The sequence below is a fragment of the Vitis riparia genome, chromosome 15 (assembly GCF_004353265.1).
Source record: "Vitis riparia cultivar Riparia Gloire de Montpellier isolate 1030 chromosome 15, EGFV_Vit.rip_1.0, whole genome shotgun sequence".
NCBI classification, from domain to species: Eukaryota; Viridiplantae; Streptophyta; class Magnoliopsida; order Vitales; family Vitaceae; genus Vitis; species Vitis riparia.
The window spans coordinates 5,314,634-5,325,583 of record NC_048445.1 but is presented as its reverse complement, the minus strand read 5'-3'; the positions used below and the strand labels follow the sequence as shown (position 1 = coordinate 5,325,583).

General features: G+C 34.8%; 1 protein-coding gene across 1 annotated transcript; it reads right to left on the bottom strand.

The window, feature by feature from the left end:
- Positions 1–5,662: 5,662 nt before the first annotated feature.
- LOC117932819 (glyoxylate/hydroxypyruvate reductase HPR3) lies at positions 5,663–10,707 on the bottom strand. Its single transcript, XM_034854154.1, has 2 exons — positions 10,185–10,707; positions 5,663–6,343 (listed from the first exon to the last, which is right to left on the bottom strand). Exons 1-2 carry the CDS (start codon positions 10,623–10,625, stop codon positions 5,819–5,821), a joined length of 966 nt encoding a protein of 321 aa, XP_034710045.1. The 5' UTR covers positions 10,626–10,707; the 3' UTR covers positions 5,663–5,818.
- Positions 10,708–10,950: the final 243 nt, after the last annotated feature.

Here is a 10,950-nt window from a genome sequence, read left to right as displayed (position 1 = left end):
CTTCTCTCTCTTTATCTCTCTCTCTCTCTCTCTCTCTCTCTCTCTATATATATATATATATATATATATATATATATATATATATATATATATATATATATATATATATATATATATATATAAAAGATTCACTCTCATATGCGGTAAAAACTCATGAAAACTAATGGATTCCTCTTTAGTTTACTCTTGAAGAAGATTTGAAATTGATTTGATCACGTATAACAAACAAAGTTAACTTTAAGCCTTCCATGCAGTCTTTGGTATGAGGTAAGAGGCAAATGAGGTCAGCTAAAATGACCACGGCTATGGTTGTGGGTGTGGGAGCTACCACATCTCCGCCATACCATGTGAAACAATTATTCCATGCCATTTAAGAGAAAGTCGAAAGTTGCTTGCCTCATTGCACACACTGGAAAATTTGGAGTGCTTCCAAGGACAAATATCCACCTCTATTCTGCTTTGTCCTCTTCTCCGACCTGCCTGGCTGCCTCCTACTTCTTCAATTTCTGAAAAATAATAACCTATCTTATGGGAACATTTATCTCCTCCCTCCATACTACTGGCCCCACCCACTTCAACTTCCATCCAACCCACCTTTTTCATCACCTTTACCTTTCTTCCCCTCACTTTAATTAATATGAAATCAACCCCATGATATTCTTTTAAGTTACTACTATGTAATCCTTCTCATAATTAAGGCTATGTATTACTTATTGATGTTGAACCCATCTATCATATATCACAATCCATCATTTTACAAGTGTTATATTGACTTTGGCTACTTCTTACTAATTTCCCTACTTGGAATTCTTATTTTTGAAGCCATATTCACAAGAATTCGCCGCAGAGACCCTTGTCCACATGTTGGAGACATGGAGCTTATAATCAAAGTGGAAATGGGAATGACACAAAAACACATTTGAGCTGCCCCAACCCTTTAGGCGGTGTGTAGCTTGATATGAAACCAAGACAAATTAACAAACCACAATAGGCTCCCTTTTTTTTTTCCTCTTTCATTTTCATCTGACTGACTACTTGTCGAACAGTTTGAGCATTTTCCATTGATGATGCTGACTGACACTAGTGTTTTCGTTCAACTTGGTGTTGATGTGCAAGTCATTTGTCTTTCCACCATATGAAAAATATTTAGCTTTTAAAATATCTGTGTGTCTCCCCCCTGATCGAGCTCCAAATAGTATGGAAATTATATAATGGATTCATCCTCAATCACAATTCAAGTATACATCTCCAAGTGGAACACCTTCTTTTCATCCTAGTGCTGCTTTTTCTATAAGTTGACTTGTCAGTATCACCCCATCCATTCCCTCCTTAACCGCCCCAATCCCTCCTTTTGTTTGTATTACCATTTCATCATGATCCACTTATTGTTTAATACATATGGGAAACCAAACTAATCAAAGCAATCTTTACTTTAAAAGATTTGTGTCAAATAATCATCATAGTTTGCATTAGTCGATAAATCAAGTTTTTAAGGAAATCCATCGTTTCACATGGTATTAAGATGGGTTAATTGATAACTAATATGGTATTAGAATCCTCATTGAGCTTTAACCCAACTTTTGAATAGGCAGAACTATACATTGTTGATTTATTACTAAATAAACTAAAATTTTAGGTCTCTCTTGATAGCCTAATATAATATTAGACTCGTAATTTAAAATTATTAGGTCAATTTGTAACCTAATATTATATTGAGAAGAGTTTTAGTTTCTCCTTATATAGTGGAAGGGTATATTCTTTTTGAGAAGAGTTTTAGTTTCTCCTTATATAGTGGAAGAGTATATTCTTTTGTTCCTCAGGTAATGTATGTTTGTGAGAAGAACCCCTCATCCTTCTCTTTTTGTTGCTGATAATAATAATAATAATAATAATATATTATATTATCACCTTAATATTTGAAAAGTCATGAGTTCAGACTCTTATCCCTATTCTTTAAATTAATATGCAAATCAAAAGAAGGGATTTTATGAATTGGGGTGTCAAGGCTTTAAGTCAAGTAAATTGATGTAATCTATTTTATTACCTCATTATCTAACTAGTTAAGAAGTTATGTTCGAACTTCGAACGTCGTCACATGTAATAAGCAAGTCTATATAATCCTAGTTGTAACGTAGGGTGTCGAGGTATAACTTGTAGGTGTAACATAATTTGCGAAAATAATGCAAAGATGTATAGAAAATGGAGTTTAATCTTGAACAACAAATGAAAACAATAGACAATACTCAAGATCAGAAAAAATTATATGATGTCGTAAAAAGTGAAAATTACCTTTACTCTAATATGACAATTTTTGGACTTTTGTCTTATATGATCACTTTAAATACAATATCGTCTATTAAAAAAATATTATAAACTGGATTGATTCATTATCATTCTTAGAACATCTTGAGTAGCAAAGGGACTTTGTTTGGCCTAAGCAGAAAGATTATTAAAATCATCATTTGACACGTGTGATTGAATAAATGTATAGGATTTAAGGGATCAAAGGATTAGAAGGGTATGAGTAAATGAAATAAGGATATGATCCAATGAAGAACACCCAACACTTGAAAGGCTGGCCACGTGCAAACAACTAGCCCTAGGGACCCATAACATAAAATCCAAGTATATTACCCTCCAACTCCAACTACTTTTCTTATAATTTATTTTTGGACGCTAGTGCATGCAAAATGTAGTGGCACTTCCAATAAGTTATGTAACACTTAATAAAATGAATCCTCTTTCAGACTCACCCATTCAGCCCTCAGCCGCCACCACAATGGACAATTTAGGACAGGCCCCTCTCCCAGGGCACCCTCACAAGAGGCCACACCTCCACCTCCACGTGAAACCACCACTCAGTCTTTGTTTTTGGGTCTCCCTTGCAACCCCTATTAAATTTCCCTTACCAGTTACAACAAAAAGCTAAGGATTATTTTTTGACCCCTCCCCGCAACCTGCCCTACAAACTAGAGGACACTCTCCCTAGTCTGTCCCTTTCTGGACATTGGTATGGTGATGTCCAAGTTCACGTGTACATCACGTGATGTGGGCACCCCTTTTCATTAGGGTTTGGGGCCTCTATGCTGAGTCTTGCCCTAAATCCACATTTTTCTTTTGTTGTTATCCTCGCAATCCAACACCTTAACCACATTATGAGTGCTGAGTCTTCTGACTACCATGCATGGTGTCAATTATTTCAATGGTGTCATGCTACGTCAGTTTCATACATGATTCCAAATCAAAATATTAGGGCTTGTCTGCTCTTTCTTTCTTTTTTTTCTGAGGATTCCATATATGTTTACAGTGATATGTTTTTTCTTGTCGTTTCGAAAAATGAAATATCGAAATTAATGATTCAAGCAAAATGACATGTTGTCATGTTAATGTTGGAACCAATTTCATATATATACACATACTCTTATCAAGAAAATGATCAAGCCATCAATCTATGTGATATTCACACTTTCTTTTCAGAACAAAAACCTTCAACATTATTGATGGTACACCCAATGTATATGATTTCAAGATTAATGCACGTGTTTTTACTTAAATATCAGTATTCATGCCTATGAATATTCTGCCTTTCAAAGCATTTTTCAGAACCTAAGTGTACCTAGCTTCCTATCAATATATGTTAACAAATTATTAAAAATTTCCTGTAATAAATGAACAAAATTGACCCAAGAAAAACAAGTTAGGGCTTTGTTTAGATACACTTTTTGTTTTTTTGTTTTTTAAAATAGAAACTTTTTTATAAAAAAATAAAAACTCTAAAGTATATTTTCAAAATATACGTGTTTGTTTTTTGGTTGAATAGAAAAAATCAAAATATTTGACTTTTTCTATTCAGTTAAAAGTAACTTGTTGATATAAACCAATATAACTAAACAAATTCACTTTAGTTATGTTGGTTGATATCAATAGGTTATTTTTAGTTGAACGAACATCACGTAAGTCTTTAAGAATTACTACTTTTTATATTAATAGAAAATAGGAAGCGTATTTAGACTGCTTTTCTTTTCCTTCTCTTGATATTTTTCCACCCTTTTTCAAAGAATCCAAGCCTAACACATTTCGTTTACATTTTAAATTTGTAGTGGGTAGTGTGGGCCAATAGAATGGACAATTTAGAGAATATGGGATTACAAAATCCCCCAAGTGATGGTAACCCCAATGTCCCAATCTTGTCCTTTCTGTTCACGACCCAAACAAATCATGTTCAGAGAGTTGGGCCACCCTATTCCATAGACCTCTTAGATCATAAGTTTGGTCTATCAGGATAATAACAATAAATTTTAAAATCAAATATTGCAGTTGATGTGTTAAACTTTCAGTTTTTTCTGTATTTTAAATTTGCTTTTTTGGCTTGTCAATATTTCTTTATTAATTGTAATTTTGTATGTCTACTCAGTGACTGATGCCTAATCCCATCCTCAGAGGAACCCCCCTGTGTCATTTTCATTCCATCTATGCCAAACATTGTTTAATCTGGCTAGAAAATGATGGATCTGTCTGTTACTTGAGGCAGAGGTAGCCTAACATTGTTGATGGTGACCAATGTGGTTTCGCTAAGAACATAATAACCGCTCAAGGTGTACAATTAAGCATACTAGTTTAAAAGTTCCACATGATCATATGAATATACCCTATATCTCGTACAACTTACGTTAATAAATTATGTATTTATAAAAATTTGCTTCTTCGACAGATTCAATAATTTGTAGTCTAGCTAGAGCGGTGTCTTTAACTTAAGAATCAGTTTGTTAAGGGAGAAGAGAAAGTCAATAATGGATATATACGAGTAATAGAGTATTAGGCATGGTGCATGCACATATACGTAGAGAACGAAAGAAACAACAAAAAAACAGCTCCTAACGGTTTCCACTAAGTTTTTGGTTTTATGTATGGTAGTGATTGTCCAAATCTCCCACTCATCACCCTAATGGTGGTTGATGGAGCTCCAATCTTATTTAATATACTCATTACTATGTTATCTAATCATGATTAGAGTGACTAAAAGCGATGTTCTTCTAGACAATGCAATAAAAAAAGTCAAGAACAGACCATATTTTCATCAAGCATCTACAAATTAGTTTTGTCATTATGGCATATTCAAAACATAATTATGTGGTTTGGCGTCGGGGGAAGAATTGTTCTATTATTAATCCGTCTAATCTTTTAGCCTTCAGGAGTGTCCCCTACAAATGTTTTTGTGCAATTTGACTTATTGCTTGGATCATACTGAAATATTTCTATGTGATTTTCCTAGATGCATTCTAAGCCTACCAATCTCACTACTTTAATCCCCACGTATGCCATCCTTTTTTATCAAATGCTAAATTAATTCTACCATATTTTCTGCAGATGATTTGTATCAGAGCTTTGAAGGTGATGTTTATGAAAATTTCTGCAAGGTCATTTCCTCTCTTTGATGGTCATAGTTTAGGTTTACAATGGATTTCTGAAGTTTCTGTAAGAATATCTTAAGTTTCCAGAAGTATGAAGATCAGTTTTACAATGGATTTCTTAGGACTCATTGTTTGGTTCTATGTTAATGTACAACAGATTACTAGTTTACTCAGACTGAGAGTGTATGGTATGAATTTCGTACAACAATTTTCATCAGCAGACGTGTATAGTTTGTGCTTGAGTCGTCATCTAATTCATACATAAGCAAAATTATCAGAGCATTTATTCATGAGACAGCTAATTGGAACATACATGTCCAACCCAAAAATCTGTTTGATACAGAGTCTTAAGTGAAAATGCTTTAACATGATGAAGAAACTAACCTGAAAATATGGAGCTAATCTGATTATTCATCCGAGACCGGAGAAAGTAAGGGTTTATTTGAGAAGAAAGCTTCCAAATTCCCCACCATAAGATCGTACAAGTCTGAAAAGGATTCTGGTGTAAAAACAGCCACATGTGGTGATAGCACAACATTGTCCAATGTGAACAGCTCCTTGGGCACATCAGGTTCATTCTCAAACACATCCAAACCAGCACCCCCAATCTCTCCTTGCACCAAACACTGCACCAGTTCCTTCTCATCAATGATAGCCCCACGTCCAATGTTGATGATGACTCCTTCCTTTCCCAATGCTTTCATGACTTCCTTGTTAATCATGTGGCGGGTTTCATCAGTTAATGCACAGCAAATTATGAGGGCATTGCTATTGGCTGCAAGTTCACAGACATTTGAGTAGAAAGGGTAGGATATGTTTGCCTTCTTCCTCCTTGAGTTGTATAAGATAATGCAGCCAAAAGCTTCAAGTCTTTTTGCAACTTCTAAGCCAATGCTTCCTAGTCCAACAATCCCAACTCGCTTGCCTCCCAACTGAAATTATCAATTAATAATCACTTAATTAAATTAGGAGGAACAAGCATTATATTTCAAGCATGTACGCATTTTGCTTGACATAAATTTTGCAATCAAAATTGAACATTTACAATATGAAATGCTCAGTTAAGCAGAGTAGTAAAGGCATTGTGCACAGCATGGTAGACAAACAGCAAACTCAATGACCACAATTTCAGCAATTGTGATCAAGATTTGGCTTTTACAAGAGAAACCAGCTACTTGGGATTGCTAGCAAACTGGTAATTTTGAAAAAACCAAGAACAATTTTATGCTTATTTTACTGGTTCGATTCAAGTGTTGCTACTTAATGAAGAGACAATGCCTTAAATAATGATGGGTTTACTTTTGCCCTATATTTTGTTGTTTGTCCATTGTACATCTCTTTCCAAAAATTGTGTGCTATAAAGTAGGTAAGTAAAAAACAATGGCTAAGGCCAATTGTACTGTAGAACTCATAAGTCCAGAGAGATCTTTCATGATTCCTGAAGATAAAAAAACCTCACAAATTTTAAAAGCTATTCAGAATATATCAAATTACAGCTAACCCAAGTGAAGTTGTAATAAAGATAATCTAAATGAAACTGAATCTCAGAAGCCCATCATGCTAAATCTGAGCTTGGCTAGGCCACAAAGCTTGAAGCAATCCAAGTTTTGTTGTGCTACCACAGCATCAGATTATCATTTCCTTAAGTCAGCGTTTGTTCCTAGATCTATTCTACATTATGGTATGCAATTCCAATACAGATAGTGGGGTGAATGAAACAAACAATGGATACCATCAATCTTATAAATATGAAGAAATCCTGCATAATCCCCTTTTTCTTAGGGGTTAGGAAAAAATGAAGGTAGCATAGAAACATAAATTTCATTCTACTACACTTATCATTCCTTTCAAACAAGCTTCTACTGGGAGTCTTTTCTTAAATCCTAGTTTCCAAACTGTAAGCAAAACCAAATCCATTTGTATGCCTACTGAAAATTTTCAATTAATGGAGAGACATGACCTTGAAACCGAGAGGATACTCTCTTTTCATTGGCCAAAGTCCAGCACGAAGGAACCGATCTGTGGCCAAGACTTTCCGGTGAAGGTCAATGAAAAGGCCCACCGCCAAGTCAGCACCATCGGCTGACAAAACATTACTGCCACCAACGTAGATGACACTCAGGGAGATCAATGTGGTTGAAGCCAGAGGGGGTGGAGAGGACCAGCCGGAGAGAGGGAAGGAGACGGAGGACATTGGAGAGTGGAGAGAGCACAGGAGGACAATTACAGAGTGGGCCTAAGTAGTGAGGCAAAGGTGTTTGGGGAGTGGAGACTCCCATGCCTAGAGTAATTGGAATTTTGGGGATAATTTGTGTTCGTAGGTGGAGAAGCGGAGTGGTGGTCTCACGATGAGGACCTTCTTAAGATCTTCAGTTTGTTCACCTCCCATTGCAGAACAGGATTCCCCTCTCTGATCTCTTCTTCAACCTCTCATTTCTCCCCTGATATATAATTCTAATATCGCATGTCTTTCCTGGTTTTAGGAAAATATTAAACCCTAATCCTACCGATCAAATCTTATTTAAAAATTGTCGCCCTTAATCCGTTGAAGCCATTTCCTATCATTTTTAAGATCAAGCACAATATTTAAAAAGACATTTTGGAAAAACTTTCATACTAATTTCCATGCTTTTCAATAGGGTTTAATTGTGTTTTGATTTCAAACGCAGTATGGAAGAATATGTTCATTTAATTCAGATTTTATCCTATAAACATGGAAAACTGAAGAAAGAGATGACCTTGGAGCCCAAAGGAAAGTCCTTCTGGATTGGCCATAGGCCGGAGCGGACGAACCGATCACCGGCTGAGATTTTCTTGAGAACGTCGATGAAAAGTCCCACACCCATGTCGGCGCAATCTTCTGAGAGGATTTTCCCCGCGTTGGCGATGGAGATGCCTCGGCGGCGGCATTCTGGGAGGTCGATTTGGTTGAGGCCTACGGTGGTGGCGACGATGAGTTGCAGAGAGGGGAGGTGGAGGAGGATGTCGGAGGATGTCGGAGGTGATGGGGGAGCTGCTGGAGGAGACTACGGCCTTAACGGAATGTGCATGGGTAGTAAGGAAAAGGGTAGTGGGAAGCGGAGACTCCCATGCCTTGAGCAATTGGAATTTCGGGGAAAACTTGTACTGGTAATCAGAGAATAACGAAGGTGGTTTGAGGATGAGGAGCTGTGGAAGGGCTTCTTCTTCAGCTGCCATTGATATGGTTCTCAGAAGAGGATTGAAGACTGATACAGCAGCCAAGTTCATCTACCATGACGGGAAAAGTTTGTTGAGAATGGATTGTCTTCTTCCTTGTGTAACTGAACTGACTCACTCCCCGCTCAGCTGATGGGTATGTGCTTTCGTCCCCACTCCACCCATTTCATGATGGCTTTAATTCAAATAAATATTAAGTGCAATTTTAATATTTATAAATATTTAAAAATAAATTATTTATATAATTTTTGTAAAGGGAAATTTTTTTATAATTGCTTAAAATTATTAAATAAGATTCAATTTTTTTATTTAATGGTAGTAAAATTAAGAATATATATATATATATATATATATATATATATATATATATATATATATATATATATATTTTACAAAATTTACATTAATTTCAAACCAGTGTGTATGAAAAATCAATTCTCTCCTTACACTATTAAATAAAATTTAATTTTAATTTTAAAAGCATCCCTATTAAAACCACATATATAATTTCAAAAATGATTTTTTAAATCCAAACTACAGCTATCAAACAATGTTTTACTTTAGAATTATAATCGCATTTATCTAAGACAATTTTACTTTTGAACTTTTCACGTTTTTATATATATTTTTTGTTTTCTATTTTATTTTATTTATTTATATAATTTTATAATTTTAATATTTTAAGATTATTAATTTATTAATAAATAAAATAATAATTTATTATAATTAAAAATAATAAATTTAACGTGGCAACAAAAGCGACGTGGAACATTAGTTTGGATTTTCTGATTTTGTTTTCCCATATCCCTAGTTATCTCAATCATGCACATTTAAAACTCGTAATGGGTTTGGGGCAGGTTCAGATATTGACTTGTCCACACCTGCTCCAATTATATATATATATATAAATTAATAATAATAATAAAATACTTTTTAATAAGTTATAAAAAATTGTAATATTTTAATTATTTATAAAATATATTTATTTTAATATAATTAAAGAATTTTAAAAAATTTAAACTTAAAAAAAATAAAGATGGAACACATAAGAGAAATTTACATACCCATCCCACCCGCCACATTTATTTTTTTTAATAGGACAAAATATGAATTATTTTGAATAAACTAAACGGGAAATCAACCCTAAGCCCATCCCTATTAAAACCACATATATAATTTCAAAAATGATTTTTTAAGTCGAAACTACAGTTATCAAACAATGTTTTACTTTAGAATTATAACTGCATTTATCTAAAACAATTTTACTTTTGAATTGATTTTATTGCAATTCAATTTTGAACTTTTTTCGCTTTTATATATATATTTTTGTTTTCTATTTTATTTTATTTATTTATATAATTTTATAATTTTAATATTTTAAGATTATTAATAAATAAAATAATAATTTATTATAATTAAAAATAATAAATTTAACGTGGCAACAAAAGCGACTTGGAACATTAGTTTGGATTTTCCGATTTTGTTTTCCCACCAGCTATTTTTTCCCAGAACCTAGCTATCTCAATCATGCACATTTATAGAAAGATAAGGGTAATTTTGGGATAGAAAGATGACCTTGGAGCCAAGAGGATAGTCTCCTCTGATCGGCCAGAAGCCGGCTCGAATAAACCGATCAGCGGCTGATATTTTTCGGAGAACGTCCATCAGAAGTCCGACCGCCAGGTCGGCGCAATCATCGGAGAAGATCTCTCCGGCGTTGGCGATGGAGATACTGCGGCGCCGGCACTCAGGGAGGTTGATGTGGTTGAGACCAGCGCTGGTGGTGACGATGAGTTGGAGGGAAGGTAGGTGGCGGAGGATGTCGGCCGTGATGGGAGTACCGCCCGAGCAGAGAACGGCCTTGACGGAAGCCGCATGAGTAGCAAGAAAATCAGCGGTGGGCAGTGGAGATTCCCAGGCTCTGAGGAAATGGAATTTCTGGGAGAATTGAGTTTCGAACAGAGTGAAAACTGGGGGTGGACGAAGAACTAAAACTTGCGGGAGCTGATCCGCCATGGACGATTATGGACGAAAGAAGGGCTAATTCACTATTGCAAATTCCAACAATCGAGGCATTAGTTGTTATTGGGAGTGATAGATTCGATTCCATGTGGCTTTTCAACGTATGCTTTTGCAAGCATGTGGCCACGCAAAGCAGGTGGAATTCTTGTCGGTAGCTCCTGTCGTTTTCCAATGACCAAAATAAAAAATAATATAACTCATTTAATTATCAATTCTATTTAATAATTACATTAAATTAGATTTTATTTTAATTAATATAATTAATCAATTAGCATGACATATTTATCATTTAATTAATTAAATTTTAAATAAATTATAT